The 21,481-nt window shown below is 50.8% G+C and overlaps 1 protein-coding gene across 1 annotated transcript; it reads left to right on the forward strand.

Annotated features, from left to right (window-relative positions):
- The first annotated feature begins 747 nt into the window (after nucleotides 1-747).
- LOC134492102 (zinc finger and SCAN domain-containing protein 31-like) lies at nucleotides 748-16,436 on the forward strand. Its single transcript, XM_063296260.1, has 4 exons — nucleotides 748-1,710; nucleotides 4,086-4,200; nucleotides 5,930-6,022; nucleotides 14,987-16,436. The coding sequence occupies exons 1-4, from the start codon at nucleotides 916-918 to the stop codon at nucleotides 15,775-15,777; spliced, it is 1,794 nt and encodes a 597-aa protein (XP_063152330.1). The 5' UTR covers nucleotides 748-915; the 3' UTR covers nucleotides 15,778-16,436.
- The last annotated feature ends 5,045 nt before the right edge of the window (nucleotides 16,437-21,481 follow it).

The raw sequence follows: 21,481 nt of genomic DNA on the forward strand, positions 1-21,481 counted from the left end.
AGCTGTCCACCGTGGTTTTCTCACCTTCCACCCTCAACCATGCCAAACATAGGGTTATTATTTTTTTAAAGTCTGGTATCTGCTTGGCTGGCAAGCCCAAATTATGTGACTCTTTGCTTTGGATGGTCTGGAGTCAGCCTTTGTTTGAACCAAGATTGGTTTTGCAGTCCCTCTTCGTAAGCATCTCAATATCCATAATTCAAAGGCATCTTTTTTCTCTTTCTCACCGTGTAAATTTCACAGGCTTCCACTCAGCTGGAAACTGTGCTCTAGGCCAGTGTTTCTCAGCCTTGGGAACTTTAGGATGTGTGGACTTCAATTCCCAGAATTCCTCAGTCAGCATGCATGTGTGGACTGGCTGGGGAATTCTGGAAGTTGAAGTCCACACATCTTAAAATTCCCAAGGCTGAGAAACTGTCCTAGGCTAAATGAGATGCATGCATGCAAATCATCTGATGGAACATGTATCTGGAAAGCAAACTTTGTTTCAACCTGTCTTCACATATGTGTCCAGCCCAGTACCGGGTGATAAGAGAAATTACTATTTTGTAAAATTACAAATAAGCACATCAATTTCATCATGTCTTCAGTTTGCATGTGCAATACATAATTTCATATTGGAAGGAAGGCAGGAGAATGAGGTTCTTTTAATAACTTCTTATTGTTATTCTTTATTCTTTTTTTTATTCTATATTATTATAAGTTATTCGTATAACTTAATGGCTTCTTTAAGGGCTCCTTAAATTCAATCGTACTGCTTTATAACTTTGCCAACACATCAGATGACCAGAATGTCTATTTTTAATCATTGTGCCAAACTTGTTTGGGACTCTCCTACAGGTGTCTTCCCAGGTTGTGGCCCTTTATTCCTGGATGTTCTGCCGTGTGCCGTCGTCCTGGTGAAGGTCTCCAAGGATGAAAATGGAAGAAGAAACATCTCCCAGTTGCCTGCTAGGAGAGCCATCCAAACGAGCTGGAGAAATCCCTCATGGGGTCATTGTGGATTGCACGACCAAGTCCCGAGGGGGCTTGGCAGGACGAGGCCAATCTCCGGATGGAGACACTGGAAGATCCTGCAGGCAGGCGATCCTGCATCAGGTGAAGGAGGAGTCGGAAGAGAACTTGGCCCGGCACTGGGAAGTCCAGTGGCAGACTTTCTTGAGGACCGTGGAGTCCGCTCAGTCGGGCTGGGGAGCTGCACATTTCCCGGAGGACTCTTCCTTGTGGGAAGATGCCAAGGCCTTCCTGGGCTCCTTTGAGCAAGTGGCCGAGGCCTGTCGGTGGCCCAGGGGGGAGTGGGTGGCCCGGCTCCTCCCCGCGCTCAGGGGAGAAGCCCGGCAGGCCTTTGATAAGCTGGAGGCTGGAGACCGAGAGGATTATGGGAAAGTGAAGACGGCCATCTTGCGAGGGGATGCTCTGAGCAGAGAGAAGATTCGCCAACGCTTCCGGCAGTTCGGCTACTGGGAGGCCGATGGGCCGAGAGCCGTCTATGCCCAGTTGCAGGAACTCTGCCGCCGCTGGCTGAAGACCGAGAAGAACAGCAAAGAGCGGATTGTGGAATTGCTGGTCCTGGAGCAATTTCTGGCTATCCTCCCCCCAGAAATGCAGAGCTGGGTGTGTGAGTGTGGCATGGAGACCTGTGCCGAAGCGGTGGCCCTGGCGGAGGATTTCCTTTTGAGGCAGCGAGAGGCCCGGAGGAAGGAGAAGCAGGTGAGTTTGACCCATTGGCTGTGTTCTTCCTGGGAAACATGGGCCCCGTGAAGAGACGCTTCTGGTTTCTAACAGGAGAACGGTTCTGATTTTGTATTTTCCATTAATGCGGTCAGTAGCAGTGAGGGCAGCACAAACCGAGTGGCGGTCTTTGTGCATTGGTATATAAAAAACAATGGGGCGCGGTGGCGCTGCGGGTTAAACCACTGAGCTGCTGAGCTTGCCGATCAGAAGGTCGGTGGTTCGAATCCGCGTGATGGGGTGACCTCCCGTTGCTAGTCCCAGTTCCTGCCAACCTAGCGGTTCAAAAACATGCAAATGTGAGTAGATTAATAGGTACCGCTTCGGTGGGCAGGTAACGACGTTCCGTGTAGTCATGCTGGCCACATGACCACGGAAATGTCTACGGACAAACGCCGGCTCTTCGGCTTTGAAACGGAGATGAGCACCGCCTCCTAGAGTTGGACACGACTGGACTTAATGTCAAGGGAAACCTTTACCTTTACCTATATAAAAAAACAGCTACTTAAAATCTTGAACTTGAAAGCCATCTTTTGATCAGCAACACAGTAGTTAATCAAATACAGATTGAAAGATACAGGGAGTCCTCGCTTAGCGACCACAACTGGGACTGGCAACTTGGTTGCTAAGTGAAGCGGTCACTAAGTGAAACTGCAACTCTACTTACGATATGACTTCAGTTTTCCTTTCCTTTACAGACCTGTGAAGGTCATCAGTGCAAGGGCTGGCTGTAAATTTTTTCCCCACCGTTGTTAACTGCAAATGGTCGTTAAACAAGGCAGTCGCTAAATGAGGACTACCTGTAATGTGGGAGCCACCATTAACGAGGTTCTGACCCCAGGGCCTGCAAGTCTAAACATGGACAACCTGTGGTCCTTCAGATGTGTTGGATTACTTGTCCCATCATCCTTGACCCCTGGCCAGGAAGTCCTGGCTTTTCCCCCAGACATTGGGGTTAAGATGTTAGTATTGGGCCACTGGTATTGGTGTATGTGATTAGTGGTTTTCTGGTTTTACTGAGTCTTGATGGAGTTTTATTTGATTTTGTTGGTTTAATGGAATCCTTTGTTTCTATCTTGTTTACCACCTGAAGTATGTTGGAGGAATGGGTAGCCATATAAATTGGGTGGATAGATGGAGAGAGAGAATCTGGGTGACTGGGATTGGGTGATGGCAGCTAAGTCCCACATCTGGAGAGTCCCAAATTCCTACCCTCATTGATGGGCCATAGAAAGAAGCTCAAAGGGTTGATTGTACAGATGGTCCTTGCTTACTGACCACTCATTCAGTGACTATTCGAAGATACAACAGCCCTGAATAAGGAGACTTACGACTGGTCCTCAAAGCTGTGGCCATCTCAGCATCCCCGCAGTCAAGTGATCACAATTCAGGTGCTTAGCAACCAGCACACATTTACGATGGTTGCAGCATCCTTCCCTGCCGGGTTCCCACAAAAAAATCAATGGGGAAGCTGGCAGGAAGTTGCAAGTTGTGGTCACATGACATCTTGCTTAAAGTCATTTGTTTTAACTGTTCTATAGTTTTATTGTTGTAAGCTGCCCAGAGTCACTTGTTGAGATGGGCAGCTATAGAAATCAAATAAACAAACAAACAAACAACCACAGCTGGAACTGATGAACTGCCATTGTAAGTTGGGCATGGTCACATGATTTTTCATTTGATTTTTCACAATGGAGTTGTCAGTCTCAATTGTGGTTGGTAAGTGAGGACTCCCTGTATAATTTAGGCCCTCCAACCCTCATACTAAGCCTGCCCCCTGTGCTGGAGGGGAGGCCTTGGCAGTGCTTGAAGGCAAACAGGTGTTTTGGAACAGATGTGAAATGTTCACACGGCCCCTTGTCTGCAACCCTTTAAAGCAGCTGCGTCTTTTCCTGGAGCTGCACAGCCTTAGCAGATGGACCCATGAACTAAGCTTGTGTGGAATTTCACTGGATCTTCCAAAGAATATCCGTAAAAGCCTCTTTATGGTTCACCAAGCAACTCCATTCTAATTTCTTCCTTGGTTGAGTTCCAAGTTCCGATGTCATGAATAAGGATGGCGAGCAGGGGGCTCCCATCCGGGCTGTAAAGCGCATGCGTAGCACTGAGGAATTAGGTAGCCATTCCAAGAGACACAGATCGGGCCCGCCTTAACCTTTGGGGTTTATATGTCTGGGTTTTTCCCACGCTTCTTCAGTTTGTTAGGATTTTCTGTTATGTAGCAGTAATAAAACACTAGAGACCTGTTCCTTGTCTCAGCGTGGTTCCTGGCTGTTAGGACATCCAAGCGGGGAAAAGGATCAGATTGTCCTATTTAACACCCTCTGTGACTTGTTCCTTTTTGGATCTTGCAGGGGGCCTTGGAGCAGGCCCAGGATATTTGCTCCTGGACTTCCCCTGGGCCTGGACAGAGACCCCTCTATGCTGAATTGAAGCAGGAAGGCAGTGATGGACGTGCCACCTTGTCAGGTAAGGAGTGTGCTGTTTGCATTCCTCCAATCCACGGAGGTTCCTTGCCGCAGTGTGGTTCCTTCTCTCCCATAAGGGAGCCGGAAAATCATCACTGTGTAATGGTATGTGGGAATGACCTTGGGAGACGGGGCCCAGAGACGCTGCCTAGGGAACGGTCAGATAAGAGACGGCACAGCCCTCAGCTGGATAGTGGGTGGGGCAAGAGGCTCAGAAGGGACCCTCCCTGGTTTCTCGGGTTAGAGTTAGAGATGGAAGGAGAATTGTACTTTCGGCCTTGCAAGATTCTGTTAATGAAGCCTTACAGTAAAGTAGAATGAGCTCATCTGGTCTTGTTTCCTGTCTGTCTACCTGGTTCTTCTGGGAAAACAGAGAGAGTGGAGGAGAGGAATTCAGACAAGCATCTGTCCAAGATGCCTTATATGAACCTTCGATGACTGCAGTGGCCCTGTTTTCCATGGCCACGGAAATTAGGATGAGCAACAACGGTCATAAATTGCAGCTCCCTAGGTCTCACTGAAATATAAGGAAAAACGTCCTGACAATAAGAGCTGTACAAATCTTCTTACAGAGGTTGTATTCTCCCTCTTTGGAGGATTTTAAGAAGAGGCTGAACAGCCACCTCTAGAGGATGGTTTAACTGGTTTTTCCAGACGTGGCAGAGGGTTGGGCAGATAATCCTGGTGGCCTCTTCCAACTCTACAGTTCTATGATTCTGTGTTCCTAATTCAGCTTCTTGATATTCTGTACTAGCCGTTCCTTCTCTGGGTTCTGCATGGCGCCTATTTAATTTTCACCAGGGGTTCAGCATGGAGGAGGTAGCATGTTCGTAAACATTCCACAACCCTCTTAGTAAGTTCCCTCCATCCCCAAGCAAACTTGCCAAAAGACCACCTCTTATTTTGTTAAAGAAATACCTACAAGCTGAATTCTGATCCAGATGTGCAACGGGCCCCTTTTTGTTTCTTTCTGCACTCGGGTATTTGGCAAGTGCTATTGTCCCCAATTTGGCGCTTTCCAGATGTGTGAGATTACAACCCCTATCCCCACTAGCCAGCACAGCACAACACAGCACGGGATAATGGGATTGTAGTGCAGCACATCTGGAAGGTGCCATCCTGGAAACATCTGTCACTGCATGAGACTTTTGAAAGGAACCTTTTTTTCTTTATTATCCTCCTCCTCTCTCTTCCCCCATCCTGATTTTCATTCTCCAGCTCCCTAGGAGTAATATTCCTTGGGACGGAGTCTCGATATTTTTCCACAGCTGGATGGTATCCAAGTGCCGAAGTTGCACTGAGTCCCAGCTTGGAAAGTGGGAGAAACATCTGCCTAACGTTGAGTACGGTGGAGAGCAGGGCCCCAGGCCCAAACCTGCCTTTGAGAGGAAATAGATGAATCTATTTCTCACGAGGAAGTCCCTGAGACTCCAAGGAACACACAAGTCCTCCAAGCAAGCTGTTATAGAAATATTGAGTGAGAACTCAAAGGTCATCTAGTCTAGCCCTTTGGCAAGGTCAGTTGTCTGCTGCTAGAAGGTTTCCTAGGAGATAGGACCATTAACTGTACTTGTGTCCGTAGCTCATGGGTTCTGCTCAGTGGCCATTCTGAGCTTAGATTCATGGGACAGGTGAGGACAACCAATTCTTGTTCTTAAAGATTGGAATATTTGTCTATCGCTAGAAATGTAGAAATTAATTCTGTATTGCATTTTTGCTACCTGCCACAGAAGGACCACCCATACCCCAACGTGATGTCTTCTCCTGGCTGGAAGAGAAAAAAGAGACATTTTTTCAGAGTTCAGAAGAAATCAAATCTGCAGGTAAATGGGCATCTTCCTTCTTTAACAATTGTGAATTGCTTTGAGATAGGTGACAGGTTGGGTGTCCCTGACTGCCAGTAGGTAAAATCATAGATCTTCCAAGCTCTCATAATTTGAAAATCTCACAGTTGTTCAAGAAGCCAGTGGTGTGAGATTCAATGCAGACCAAAATAGGATGATAGAAACACGTTATTATATGAAACACGTCATTAAATGGTGGAATTCACCGCCACAGGATATCATTCATTCATTCATTCATTCATTCATTCATTCATTCATTCATTCATTCATTCAATTTCTATAGCCACCCATCTCAGCAAGTGACTCTGGCCAGCTCTCTATGTTACAGAATGTTGTAAAAAGGGATTAGGCTGATTCATGGGTTTATCAGTGACTCACAGCCAGGATCGATGTTGCCTGTCTTTGTACAAGATTTTAACTTAGCTAGGAAGACGTGGCCTGGGTTTAGTCAGAAAAGGTGTGGTGAATTCCAACTAGACTTTTTGGTGATAAAACCCTTCTTTATCATGCCTTTTCTTAAAGCAGGGCCTAGCTGAATTTGAAAAACTAAGCAGGATCATAATAGGAAAAAAAACATGGACTGTTTTAATCACTCTGACGATCCTGTACTTTTTTGTCACTTTTACCTGGGCCTGGAGTTAAGCACTTGGATGGGGGACCACCAGGAAATTACAGGGCTGTTGATTAGATTAGAAATTTTAAAAAAGGATTTTGGATGTTTCCATGAAGACCCCAGGAATCCAAAAGAGACTTTACCTACCAAGATTGTCTCCTCAAAACTAAAAATAGAATATGGTCCTGGTGAATTGAGTATTTCTGATTTAATATTTAGTGTTCCACGTTGTAACAGAATAATATTCAAAATGTTGTTGTTATATTTTTATCCCACTTTTTAATCTATCTATCTATCTATCTATCTATCTATCTATCTATCTATCTATCTATCTATCTATCTATCTATCTATCATCTATCTATTTCAAGGCAGCGAACATACCTAATGCAGTATTCCTGCCTCCTTTTGCCCCCACAACAACAACCCTGTGAGGTGGGTTGGGCTGAGAGAGAGTGTCTGGCCCAAGGTCACCCAGCTGGCTTTTGTACCCAAGGCTGGACTAGAACTTTCATACCATGCCTGATTGGCTCTTGGGTGAGAGAGTGACGGGCCCGAGGTCACCCAGCCGGCTTTCACGCCTCAGGCAGGCTTAGAACTCCCAGTCTCCTGGTTCCTAGGCCAGCACCTTCACCACTAGACCAAACTGTTTTGCTTTAGGAAGTAAAGGAGCATGAAATGTACGGGTCGGCCTGGTTGACTATGGTAACAGGGACCAGAAGTTTGGTTGCTACGTGCGATGTCACGTGACCACATCGCTTAGTGATGGCAATCCCAGCACTCCCTGTTGTCATAATTAAGTGAGGATTGTGGGTCGTTAAGCAAGTCCCAGGCAGCTTTCAAGCAGGCAGGCTGGTAAGGTGTGGCGCAAATGCAGGAGGGCCGGGCTGCCTGTTGCCGGGTAGGGGAAGGTGCGAGTGATTTACTGGAGTGACTTGTGACCTTCCCTGCCGGCTTCCCCATTGACTTTGCTTCTGGGAAGCCAGCAGGGAAGGTCGCAAATGGTGATCACATGACCTGGGATGCTGCAACCATCTTAAGTGCGAGCCAGTTGCCAAGCCCCCAGATCGTAATTACGTGACAGTGGGGATGCTGTGACAGCTGGAACTTTGAGGACCGGTCATAAGTCTCCTTTCTCAGCGTCGTCTTAACTTTGAACAGTCGCTGAACAAATGGTTGGTAAACGGCGACTACCTGTACCGTTGCTCACTCATTTTCATCATAGGGCCACCATGGTAGGTGGCATGATTGTCAATGGGGAGTGCTACTTACTACCCAAATTATAGAACAATTGGCTAAAGGTGTGGTTCTTAAATTGTTTGTAACAACAGACTTCAAAATGGTTGCTTAGTAGTTCTCTATCAGAAATATTTTGCCAAATTAGATTTTAAAAATCATCCTGTTGGCCAATTTTTCTGTAGGTTAGCTAGCAAATTGCCCTCACCAGGCCACCACCCTAGCCACTTTTGTGGTCATATGTCATGAGTGCCGTTGAGCTAAAGTCATCAGCGCAATGGCACACATGACAATGACAAGGAAATAGGTGAAGGGGTACAAGTTAAGTAGCCATCAACCCACAACGACTAACGGCCAACAAACAATAGCTAAACGGATCACGGAGCCACCCAAGCCATCAGCGGCAATACAACGGGGATCGCCCAGCTGAAAGCAATCAGCAGAAGAATGGAAACCTGATGATGGGCGATCCCGGAAACCCTCACCCACCGGCAGGGCAACGCATGGGACAAAGGGGGGTGACGTGACCGTGAGCGAGGGGGCGCTGACCGGCGCGGGGTATTTAAACCCCGCACCGGTGCGCTCGTGTCACTCTCAGCTTTTTTCTACCAACGCTGTACCTGCCCTGCAATAAACCAGAGCCTGATTCGCAAACCAGTGTCTGAATGTTATTCAGAGGTAGGCAGCGCATGACATAAAGCTGAGAGTCATAAACTCAGCCTCGCCGAGCCCCACCGGACGACAACGAGCCGCGGGAGGAGTAGACGGCGAGAAGACCAGCAAGATGAGGCCGGAACGGCGCGGGCAAGGAGGGCGAGCCGCGCGGCAAGAGACAGAGGAGGACCGACCAAGGCCAGAGGCACCGCGGACTCCCGGAGCCATGGACACCCACCCCACCCGACCCGAGCCTCAGCTCCAACCCCAAGGGGAGATGGCGACGGAGGCAACCCGACCGCGGGAGGGAGCAGCACGACTTCCGAAACCAGCGGAGGACCCCGCGCTCCACATCGCACCCCAGCAACGGGCGTGGAGCGACAGCCCCACGGCGCTCAACACGGAGGAGGACGACGGAGACACCCATCAGACGGCGGAGGAAGCGGACCCGCGGCAGAGGGACGATGAACCCCGCCGGCAACCCACCCCCGAGGACGCGCCAACGGAACCGGCCCCAGCGGCGGCGCGGGCTGTGGACGAGGAGGCACGAGCTGAACTCGCGGCCATGCGGGCTCAACTGACGGAACTCCGGACCATGCTCCAGGCGCTTATGCCCCCCGCGCCACCCAACGACGTCCCCGCACAAGCCCACACCCCGAGCGAAGCACCGAACCCACACGGGCCAGCGGAGAGCCAGCAGACGGCACAGGCGGCCGACACCACACCCCGGGAAGCGAGAGGCAGGGCCGCACAAAACGCCCGGGCCCCAAAGGACTTCCCCATCTTCTTCGATGGGACCCCCACAAAACTCTCGTTTTTCGTGACCAACGCTAGGGAGTTCATGGGGAGGCACGGACACTCCTATGACTCCGAGGCCGACAAGATCGCCGCCGTGGCGATCAAACTCCAAGACAGGGCGGCGGACTGGTACGTCCAACTGTACGAGTCCAGCTCCCCCGCCCTCGCCACCTTCCCTGCTTTCATCAAAGAGATGAAAAACTACTTCGAAGACCCCCTAGCCAAAGTACGGGCGAAAAGCGCACTCCAAAGACTTAAACAGGGCACACGCACGGTCCCTGACTACGCCCTGGAGTTCAAAGCCCTCGCGGGGAAGGTCAGCGACTGGTCCGAGACCACCCTGCTGGAAATCTTCAAAAGGGGGCTCAACCGCGACGTTCTCCAATGGGCCCTCTACCGCGACGACCCAGAAACGTTACACGGGTGGATCCACCTCGCGGGGAAAGCCGAACACGCGCACCGCACCTTCCTCATGACAACCACGGAAGACACAAACTATGCCGGGAAAAAGGTACCCGCACCACACGGGGGGATGGCCGGCCCCATATACCCAAAAAAGAAGTTCAACCGGGAGCCCTGCGGGAGGTGTGGCAAATTAGGGCACAAGACGGCGGATTGCTTCGCCAACCGACCGCCGACCAGCGCGCCCAAGCCCACCCCGAAAATTAGCCCCAAACCACCCAACCTGGGGCCGCCTCCTCACCGCCGAATGACCGTGGCCACAGCGACACCGGAAGAGGGCTGGGACGCTTACTGGGGGGAAGAGGACAATACCGACCCCGACCAGCCGGCGGGAAATGCTCCCCGCCTGCTCTGAGACGCGTGGCGAGGCAGGCGGTGGGACAGCAACGCGGACCACCTCAACGAAACGACAAAAGCTCCGTAATATTGGCAGCAATTCAACTCTCTGCCGGCAACGGAGCCACCACGGCCGCGGCACTAGTGGACTCGGGGTGCTCAAAAAACCTCATCCACCCCGACCTAGTCGCCAAACTCGACCTCCGCTGCTTCCCCCTCCCCACGCCGCTGGCATTCCACCAGCTGGACGGCTCTACAGCGGGAGGGAAACCAGCCACGCTACAAACCGAGCCGGTCACCCTGCAAATGGGCACTCACACCGAGCGCACATCGTTCGTAGTCACGCACATCGGACGGCCCATTGCAGTCCTGGGGATGCCATGGCTCGCGACAAACAACCCGCGGATCAACTGGGCGACCCGCACCTTCACATTCGGCGACGGCGAGTATCGAGCACCAGTACCAGCTGGCAAAAGCAACCCCACGGTAGGACGAGCGGAGGCGACCACACAAGACAACGCCGCTACCACAGCAGACCTACCAGAACAATACGCCGACTTCTCCGAGGTCTTCGGAGAGGCAGAGGCTGACCAACTACCCCCCCACCGCAAGACGGATTGCCGGATCGACCTACTGCCCGACGTCCCCTTACCTCGACCAAAGATCTATTCGATGACCCCGAAGGAGATGGCAACCCTCCGGGAGTTCATCGATAAAAACCTAGACAGGGGATTCATAGAGCCAGCATGCTCACCGGTCGGAGCCCCCGTCTTATTCCGGGAGAAGAAAGACGGGACCCTACGGCTCTGCACCGACTACCGGGGCCTAAACGCGGCTTCCCTGTCCAACAAATACCCCTTACCCCTGGTGAAGGACATGCTCGCCCACCTGTCCACGGGCAAAGTCTTTTCCAAATTGGACCTTCGCGAGGCGTACTATCGCATCCGAATCAGGGAGGGGGACGAATGGAAGACGGCGTTTAACTGCCCCCTAGGCGCTTTCCAGTACAAGGTACTGCCCTTCGGACTCGCGGGGGCCCCTGGGGTGTTCATGCAGCTCATCAATGAGGTACTGCATGAACATCTGTTTAAAGGGGTCCTGGTCTACATCGACGACGTCCTTATTTACACAAAAACGCACGAGGAACATGTAACCCTAGTCAGGCAAGTCCTCGACAAGCTCAGAAGGGCGCAGCTCTATGCAAAGCCTACAAAGTGCGAGTTTCACAAAGAGCGCCTAGACTATCTGGGGTATCGAATCTCCGGGGACGGCATCGAAATGGACCCCGCAAAAGTCGAAGCGGTGCTAAACTGGGAGCGGCCCCGCAACAGACGGCAACTACAGAGCTTCCTGGGATTCGCGAATTTCTACAGGTCATTCGCCCGGGGGTTCGCTGAGATAGCCCTCCCCTTAACGGACCTCCTCAAAACCAAAGGGGTGGGGGACACCCGACGCGCCAAGAACCCAGGCACAGTGCTGAATTGGACTCCCGCGTGCCAGACCGCATTCGACAAGCTGAAAGCGCTGTTCACTACGGAGCCAATCCTCGCGCACCCGGACCCAGAACGGCCGTTCGTGGTCCAAGCCGACGCCTCAGACTTCTCCCTGGGAGCCATCCTGCTACAGAAAGACCCCACGGGACTCCTGAAACCATGCGCCTACCTGTCAAGGAAGTTCTCCGAGACAGAGAGGCGATGGCACGTCTGGGAGAAAGAAGCCTTCGCGGTGAAATCGGCACTAGAGACATGGCGACACCTACTCGAGGGAGCCACCCAACCATTCGAGGTCTGGACGGACCACCGGAACCTCGAGGCCCTACGAACGCCTAGACGCCTTAGCCCAAAACAGGTCCGATGGGCCCAATTCTTCAGCCGCTTTGATTTCCAGCTGAAGTTCATGCCGGGCAAGAAGAACTTCCTGGCCGACGCCCTCTCCCGACTGCCTCAAGACGAAGAGCCCGCCCCAGACACCATTGGGACGGTCCTATCCGCCTCGCAACTGGGGATGGCCGTGACCACCCGAAGCGGCGCACGGAGGCAGCTCGACTCTATGGCGCAGCCGACGGCGGGACAACCGGCGATGGAAAGAAGCCAACCGCAACTACCAGGGGGAATGCGCACGGACCTCGCCGCCGCCCTCAAAACCGACCCCTGGTTCCTGGCAAACCCCGACAAGGTAACGATGGCGCAAGACCTGGCATGGGGGGAAGGCAGAATCTACGTCCCGGACTCGCAACGCCAGGCGATCTTGCATAGGTCACACGACGCCAAGCAAGCGGGACACTTTGGGTTCCTCAAGACCCTACACCTAACACGGCGTCAATTCTGGTGGCCCGCGCTCAGGCGAGACGTAAAAACCTACGTGGCGTCCTGCCCAACGTGCGCTAGGGTCAAACGGGCACCAGGCAAACCCGCGGGGCTATTGCAACGGGTGGCAGAACCCTCCCGCCCATGGGAGGAAATCTCTATGGATTTTATAGTGGACCTCCCACCCAGCCAGAAGAAAACGGCCATTTGGGTGGTGAAGGACTACTTCTCAAAGCAGGCCCACTTCATCCCCTGCACGTCGGTCCCATCCTCACAACAGCTAGCCAAACTCTTCCTCATCCACGTGTACAGGCTACACGGATGTCCCGCACGTGTGGTGACCGACAGGGGCACACAGTTCACCTCCAAATTCTGGCGGGCCTTCCTGAAGCTGACGGGGACCCAACAGGCCCTATCTACGGCTTGGCACCCTCAGACGGACGGAGCCACTGAGGTTCTTAATGCCACCTTAGAGCAATTTATACGATCATATACTAACTACCACCAAGACGACTGGGCTGAACTGCTCCCGTTCGCCGAAGTCGCATACAACAACGCCGTCCACACGAGCACGGGGAAAACTCCGTTCGAAGTAGTCTCGGGGCGCGACTTCGTCCCCATACCGGAGCTACCTCAACCCCCGGAACCCCAGGTGGACGCTAGCGACTGGGGACGGAAGATCGCGGAAGCATGGCCAGTAATCACGGCGGCGCTGAAGGAGGCACAGGCTGCCTACAAAGAGCAGGCCGACAAGCACCGGCGCCAACAACCGACGTTCCAGGCGGGGGATATGGCCTATCTATCCACCAAGTTCCTAAAGTCAACCCAACCCTCGAAAAAACTGGGGCCTAAGTACATCGGGCCGTTCCGAGTCACGCAAATAGTGAACCCGGTAGCAATACGCCTGGACCTGCCACACAACCTCCGGAGACTCCACCCGGTGTTCCACACCAGCCTCCTAAAACCGGCAACCACCTCCCGATGGCACCCAAGCACGCCACAGCCCGCACCGCTAATGATCGACGGGCAACACCACTTCGAGATAAGGGACATTCTCGACTCCCGCAAGCAACGAGGAACTCTACACTATCTGGTCAGGTGGAAACACTTCCCCCACCCGGAATGGGTGGCGGCGCACAACGTTAACGCGCCTGACCTGACCAGAGCATTTCACCGGGCATACCCCGACAAACCGCAACCAAGGTCAGCAAAACCAAACCCCCCCCCCGCAGCCCCCCCCCGCCTCCCGTGCCCCAAGGGAAAGGGCCCCCCCCAAGCCCGCGACTTGGGTGGACCTTCCCCCCCCCGGGACTCACTCCCCCCGCCCCGGGCCCACGGGGTGGTGACAAACGATCGCCAGCACCCTCCCCCCGCCCCCCGGCCGCGGGGGAGTGGCAAGCAAGTCAACAGGGCAACCTGGGGGCAACGCCCAGGAGACACAACAAAGGCGACGCACTCTAAATAAGAAAAGAAGGGCCCTACCTGGAGCTGAGAAGCACCCGACCAGCCACGCCTCTCGCCTCGCCGAACTGAGTCAAACAAACAGGGTGTGGCTGGAGCATGCGCACGCCAGGTCAGGACCCGAGCATGCGCACCATGGACACACCCTGGGAAGGCACGTGGCAAAGGGAGGGGCGACAACTACTCCGGCGGGAACTTTGAAAAAAAAAAAAAAAAAAATGTGGCGTTTTGACAGCTCCACGGGGAAAACCCAGAAAACCGGGGGAGAACACTATTCGAAAAGGGGGCAGTATGTCATGAGTGCCGTTGAGCTAAAGTCATCAGCGCAATGGCACACATGACAATGACAAGGAAATAGGTGAAGGGGTACAAGTTAAGTAGCCATCAACCCACAACGACTAACGGCCAACAAACAATAGCTAAACGGATCACGGAGCCACCCAAGCCATCAGCGGCAATACAACGGGGATCGCCCAGCTGAAAGCAATCAGCAGAAGAATGGAAACCTGATGATGGGCGATCCCGGAAACCCTCACCCACCGGCAGGGCAACGCATGGGACAAAGGGGGGTGACGTGACCGTGAGCGAGGGGGCGCTGACCGGCGCGGGGTATTTAAACCCCGCACCGGCGCGCTCCTGTCACTCTCAGCTTTTTTCTACCAACGCTGTACCTGCCCTGCAATAAACCAGAGCCTGATTCGCAAACCAGTGTCTGAATGTTATTCAGAGGTAGGCAGCGCATGACATCATAGGACAAAAAAATAAGGGTATAGTTTCAGTTTGTTTCAAGGTTGCTAACTGTGGTGAAACTTTCTAAACTAGCTCAGAACACCTCATTATATCTTGAGTATGGAACAAATTCCGGAACAAAGTGTTTTGTTCACAGTATTCAGAACAGCTGTTCTGAGCTTTCATATGCTCTCCTGGCCAAAAGATGGGAATGTTAGCTGTCCTCCCTACTGGGGAAAAGCGATGCATATATTACATTGGGGAGCTCAGAAACCAGAGTTGATTTTTTGACACGTAGGCCTATCTATGCCACTGATAGTATTTCGTTTTGGTGTCTCTTACCGTTCCAGATGTCTCAAAGGAGGAGGATGGAGGTGAAATGTGCAAACAGTTAGAAAGAGCCAGATGCAAAGCATTGAGAGAAATCTCCTGGAATCCAGAGGATTCACAGATGCAGGAGGGTGATCAAGCAGGAGAAAAGGTCAAATCTGTGACGGGGCAGGCTGCTGATCTGGATGAAGTTCCAATGCCTCAGGAAAAGCAGCGAAAGAAGAGGAAAAACCGGTGCCTCATCGTCATCCCCGAGGAGAGGCCAAGTAAAACCTCGGCCTTTGGCAAGGGGGCCGCCCTCCATCAAAGGCTCCACAGCCGAGAGCTGCCCCATAAATGCTTGGACTGCGGCAAGAGCTTCAGTCACAAAGCAAACCTTACATCCCACCAGAGAGTCCACCGGCTGGAGAAGCTGTACGACTGCTCCAATTGCGGGAAGCGTTTCCTTCGCAAATCCATCCTGGATATGCACTTGAGGATGCACACAGGACAGAAACCCTTCAGCTGCTCTGACTGCGGCTTAAGTTTAAGTGCCCATTCGAGTCTCATCAGGCATCAGCGGATCCACACGAGGGAGAAACCGTATAAATGCTCTGAGTGCGAGAAGAGTTTCAGCCAGAACTCGGACCTGATCCGGCATCAGCGACTCCACACGGGGGTGAAACCCTATCAGTGCCCCGAGTGTGGGAAGAGCTTCAGCCGGGGCGACTGCCTTGCTACGCATCAGAAAATCCACACGGGGAAAGATCAAGGTGGAAATCCGGCAGTAGCAAAAACGTTTGTGATAAATCAAGTCCTGTTCAGCACTTGAGAATTTGCACAGGGGACAAGCCGCAAGTGGGGCTTACGAGATAAGCAAGGCCCAGTCTTTTTCAAAATGAAAGCAATGTGATTTTTCAGGAGCCTGTTGGGGGCCCAAATTGACTGGGACAGAGCCTGAATTGGATATAATTTAAATTTGAATGCAGTCCATTTTTTCCTCATCAAAGAATCCCCCAAGCGAGAAATCACAAGAGTGAACTTTTCTTGAGACGGCAAGTGCCACTCGCACCTCTGCGTCTTAATAAAGCTGTGTGAATGCTCAGGTGGTAATAAAAGCCTTTTCCGAGGAATCTTCCACGGTGGTGGTCAGAGCCGCCGATGCGTATGCATTAGAAGGGTGGCCGGAAAACATTTATGTAAAGAGAAGAAAGAATAAAAATCGCGAGGAGGAGGACAAATGTTTGGAAACCTCCTGTTATTTTCCATCAGCCAGTTAGATTGCAAAAACAGGAGTGGTTTTGTTTCTTTGCTGGGGGAAGAAGAGGAAAGCCAGCAAACTCAGACTTCCGTTTGCTTGTGAATTACTTATATGATTTCATAAAGGCAATTACGATGATTTAAAGCAGATTCATCTTGTGCTTCAGTCAAAAAGCCTCCCAGGATGGCTTCGCTGAAATCAGTAAAGCTTACAGGCTAACCATCTTAAAAAGTATAACTGTGACACAAAAGGGGAAAAAAGGGAAAGAAAAATGGGAAAGAAAAAAAAGAGACACATTGAGTACCCATTTTTGATGTTTGTTTGTTCTTACATACATGCGAATGGACTAGAATGTGTGGATAGACAACATGGTGTGTTGTTGGATCACCGCAAAAAGCGGTCTGTTTGCAACATTTTACTGTCACCTCATTTCTTATGTTTTGCAATGAGTTGGGGTGCATCGGGAGATGGTGGACTCTCCGTTGCTGGAGACGTTTCAACAGCCAGACAGCATCTGTTGAGGATGCTGTAATGGTGGATTCCTATACCGGGCCGGGGGTTGGACTAGATGTTCTCCAAAATCCCTTCCAATCCGGAGTATTTTAGTATTCTTCGGATGAGAATGGGAAATGGCAGTAGACTCTTCTTTGCCGGAGGCATTTAACTTGCAGCCTTCTTGATCATTTCCTTGGTTCCCAATCTGCGCCGTGAGAGCAAAATGGTTCTACCCTTGCTAAGAGGGAGTTAGCGGGAGGGAGGGTTCTTTCTAAAGTCATTAGCCTGGAGCATGTCATAGTACATCATGCGCCAATTTTAGGATTCATGAACATGCAGGGACTGGATTTAAACACTAAGTGCTGAAATGGTTTCTTTGGATACAACTCAGTGTGATGTGTGAACCTGGCCAAATGTGTTTTATTTAGTCATCATGGTTAAGCAAACCCTGGGATGTGAGAATGCAGTTACTATATAATATGATTTATAAGGGCTCACTCCTGCTATACTTTGGTGGGGGGGGGGTCGGTCTGATGCTAAATTTCCCCCCCACCCTAGTTTTCTGCAGCCCAAAGTTTGTGTATCAGGTTGAATGCCAAGCATTTTTTTCTATTTTGAAGGGTGAGGTACCAGGTGATGGGAAAGATTCCCCCAGCCGACACTCCAGAAATTATAGCAGGCTATCCCAGACTAAGCAGGAGAACAAGTTGGGGTCTGCTATGAGCCAGCCGCCAGTGTTCCCTAAAATAAACCTCTGAGCTCAAGCAGAGTGCTGCTGACCACACCAAGAAGCAAAATCTGCCTCTTTACACACTTGTTAGGATACGCAATTTCTTAATGTCCCTCCCCCTCCTCAGACTTTTCCCAGCCCAACACAGAGTCCTCCAGATGTGTTGGACTACAATGGCAATAATCCCCAGGCAGCGTAGTCTTCCCCATCTTGGAAATCTAAAGCAGTATTTCTCAACCCCAGCAACTTGAAGATGCATGGACTTCAACTCCCAGAATTCCCCAGCCAGCATCCCCATCACCAAAGGCCCTCAGAGGGCCTCACTGTAACATTCTCCAGATTTCTTCGGCTACAGATCCCATCCTTTGTAGACCTGGAGCTGCGGTGGACCTTCAATCTGTCCACCCTGGTCTATAGCCTCCCTTTCCTGATGTGCTGGACTATGGGTCTGATCATCTTCATCTTCCCAGCCAGCATGACTTCTACGCTTTCTGTTTATCAGTTAATACTGTCCCACCTTTCCTCTGAGAGTTCAGCACAGCCCAGGGAGGGGCTTTCCCTTTTTGCATCCACACAACTACCCTGCAAGGTAGACCTGAGCTGAGAAAGGGTTCTGAAATCATCCAGAATCTCTTTGGATGGAAACTTGAACTTGGGTTTCCCCCTTGAAATCCACTGTCTTAATCAGTCTCTTACACCATAGGGTGATGCCTGCCCATCAGCCGTTCTGAATGCACTTCTGGTGCCTCCCAGATGTGACTACAAACCCCATCATTCCCAACCGCCCCAGTGTATTTGGTCAGGCCTATCTAATTTACAACTTCTTGCCTTCTGGCTGTGTTAGACCCCCAGGCCCCATCATCCACAGCCAACGTGGTCTCCCATGCCATGTGTCTTCCAACTGTGCTACGCTATAGCGCAGTGTTTTTTGAACATGGCAATTTTAAGATGCATGGACGTCAACTCTCAGAACTCCCCAGCCAGCACGCTGCCTAGAGAATTCTGGGAGTTCAAGCATGCATCTTAAAGCTGCCAAGTTCGAAAAATGCTGTTATACCTCCTCAGAAACAGGCTGGATGAACAGGCCCCCTATATATGGGCTTATCTAGTTATTACATTTCTATCCCACCACTATCCTGAAGAACTCTCGGCGGCAAGACTACCAGAACCATCATCCCCTACCAGGCTGCAATCTTTCAGCACTGAGAAATCAAGCTCCCTGAGCATCTTCAAAGGGTTAAGGTGACCAAGCGCGGTTTCCTAGAGAGGCCAAAGAAAGTGTGGGAGGGGGCGGAGCGAAGCCTCGAGGGTCCTTTTCCTGGGGGCGGGGTTGGTTTTGAATTTCCCTGAAGCAAAAGCAGGAGAGGAAAAGAGGCGGAGGAGGGCTTGGCGACAGAGGTGAGTGCCCAGAGCGGAGGTGTCTGGGTGGAGCGCTGCAAACCGGAGGGGGAGAGACCCTCCCTTAAATCCCCCAGCCAACCTTCCTGCTTTGCTCCAGGGGAGCGGATTTGCAGCAGGGTCCTTCCTGATCTGATCCTCTGGCAGCAGAGGGGGAACATATCCACATCGTTCAGAAATCATTTGTAATGATTGCCTATCCTAAAATATTCTCAGATTTCCAAGCAAGAGCTGAATAAAATCTGGTTTATTAAAGAATAGTACGCAAGTACAAAGAAAGCTGAGAATGAGAAAAGCGCGCCAATCACAAACTAAAAACCCCTGGGTACAAACGAGATCCCTCCCCCGTAGAATCTCCCCAGGCTCACAATCCCAGGTGCTCCGAACGACCTTGCGGTGGAAAAGTCCTTGAGCCGAGCACATCACCCAAACACATTCCAGTAACATGAACACAGACACAGAGCTTGGCACAAGGTCAGCAACATGGCATGTGAAACGTTACAAGGTACCGTGCACGTTGGAACAGTGAACATGACATCATTGCTGATTGCATCTTCTTTTTGCAGAAATGCAGCTTTGCAATGTGGGCAGGCGAGGAAGGGACTCTCCAAAATGCGCTTAGTTGGTTTGTGGCTGGATTCAGGCAACACGCTTAATAGCCTGGTTATAGAATTTACCTTCTGGATTCTCACCACGCAACTGTTAGCATTTTTTTATTTTCTTACCGGGTTCGCTTCTGAGCTGGGATCAAAGAAACAGGCAGTTGCATGAAATCAAGTTATTTTTCACCCAAGAGCAAAAGTGATGACAGGGAGCTGTTGGGTGGGGGGCCGCACAGGACCCCCCCCTTACAGCACATTGTATACGTTCCCTTCAGCTCCTCCTCTAGAATACCGCCCCTTGCTCAGTTACCCAGACTCCTCCTCAACCTCATTCCATATAAATAACTTCCTTCCTTCACTCCATCTTAACATCACTCCATGTAAGGGGCTTCCTTCCATCCTTCCTGGGGCCCCTTGACCATTAACTAAACAATACCTTTTCTCTATCCTTGGAGTGTACACCTGATCTTGTTTCTGTGCGCACAGCTATCTATCAAGGCCTGTTAGAAAGGAAGGGTAAGAAGGCCATCACAGCTCTTCAAGGAAATACAACAGGGTTTCAGAGCCATAATAAGAGTGCAGATGTTCTCATATATTAATACTAAATATAAAATATATGAGTATGAAATACATTTGTATTTAAGTAATGTATATGTAAAATCTATCAATTCCCCCCTTTGTGCATTAAAACTATTCTAAAATTTTAAAGCACACTTAATACTGCAGTGGTTATATTTAGCATCAAGCTTGTGATACGTTTCAATCATGTCAGGTTGGGTCTGTGGTAATACAGATTGACAAAATGTAGGAAAGGTGGAAAAAGTAGTAAAACATTGGCAACAGCAACAGAAACGTAACAAAGTCACGGCTACCCCTATGACAGCATGTACTAACTGTTGTGCCCATGTAACATCAGGCAGCCAGGACCATAACTTTGGATCTGAATCCGCCACCCAGCACACGTGCCACCACTGGGAGTCATACTGTTAAGATTTTGAGAGAACATAGAAAAACGAGGATAAATTTCTGACCAAGAGGTATTTCGGCTATACTGTGAGTTAGAGGTCCATGAACTGTTACGGTTGCCCCACAACCAGAAATAACCAGTGCAATGTGTCTAATTCCCTAGCTTGTCTTCAGTGGTTTTTTCAAATTGAGACCGACATTTCCAACCTTTGTTCCATCTACCCCGATTATAGAAACAAAAGCACACGCCCGGGATAGTAATGGTAAAACGGAACAGACGGAAACTAGCCGTGTCAAGTTCTACAGGTGGGTTTGAGAATAGCCAAGGCCTTTCATTATTGGCTGTTCTATGCAAACTATCTATCACTGGGTGTGGGATAGCAAGAAGAGATGGAACAAAAGACATTGTAGTTACTGAAACTGGATGTGGATTGACAGTGACGTCATGTCCGTAACTGGTAAATGTGGCCAGAGCATGCTGTTCCCACATGTTGCCAGCAAGTCCATGGGTAATTAAATGTCCCCAAAGGGCAGGAAATAGACTAAATATAAGCCAAAGCATCATCTTGAGGCACTTTAAAGGTAAAGGTAAAGGTTTCCCTTGACGTAAAGTCCAGTCATGTCCGACTCTAGGGGGCGGTGCTCATCTCCGTTTCAAAGCCTTGGAGCCGGCGTTGTCCATAGGACACTTCTGGGTCATGTGGCCAGCATGACTCACGGAACGCCGTTACCTTCCCGCCGAAGCGGTACCAATTAATCTACTCACATTTGCATGTTTTCGAACTGCTTGGTGTGCAGAAGCTGGGACGAGCAACGGGAGCTCACCCCGCCGCGCGGTTTCGAACCGCCGACCTTCCGATCGACAGCTCAGCGGTTTAACCCGCAGCGCCACCGCGTCCCTTGAGGCACTTTAGGCAAGTATATAATGTTATCATCTGCTAATAAAATGTCCCAAAACCCAAGCAGTCCTTGAAGTTTCATTCGTCAGTCCCAAGATCCCTCACAAGACGGATGGTGGCACACGCTGCTGCTCCTCTGGACGGCGATCCACAACGGCAGGTTTGACGTGTGACCAACGAATCCA

Source organism: Candoia aspera, chromosome 2 (assembly GCF_035149785.1).
Source record: "Candoia aspera isolate rCanAsp1 chromosome 2, rCanAsp1.hap2, whole genome shotgun sequence".
Taxonomy (NCBI): domain Eukaryota; kingdom Metazoa; phylum Chordata; class Lepidosauria; order Squamata; family Boidae; genus Candoia; species Candoia aspera.

Excerpts from the sequence above, each read along its gene's own strand:
- LOC134492102 (XM_063296260.1), top strand. The coding sequence starts at position 916 with ATGAAAATGGAAGAAGAAACATCTCCCAGTTGCCTGCTAGGAGAGCCA. Across the intron at positions 4,201-5,929 it reads TGGACGTGCCACCTTGTCAG|AAGGACCACCCATACCCCAA; the intron begins GTAAGGAGTGTG and ends TACCTGCCACAG. Across the intron at positions 6,023-14,986 it reads AGAAGAAATCAAATCTGCAG|ATGTCTCAAAGGAGGAGGAT; the intron begins GTAAATGGGCAT and ends TTACCGTTCCAG.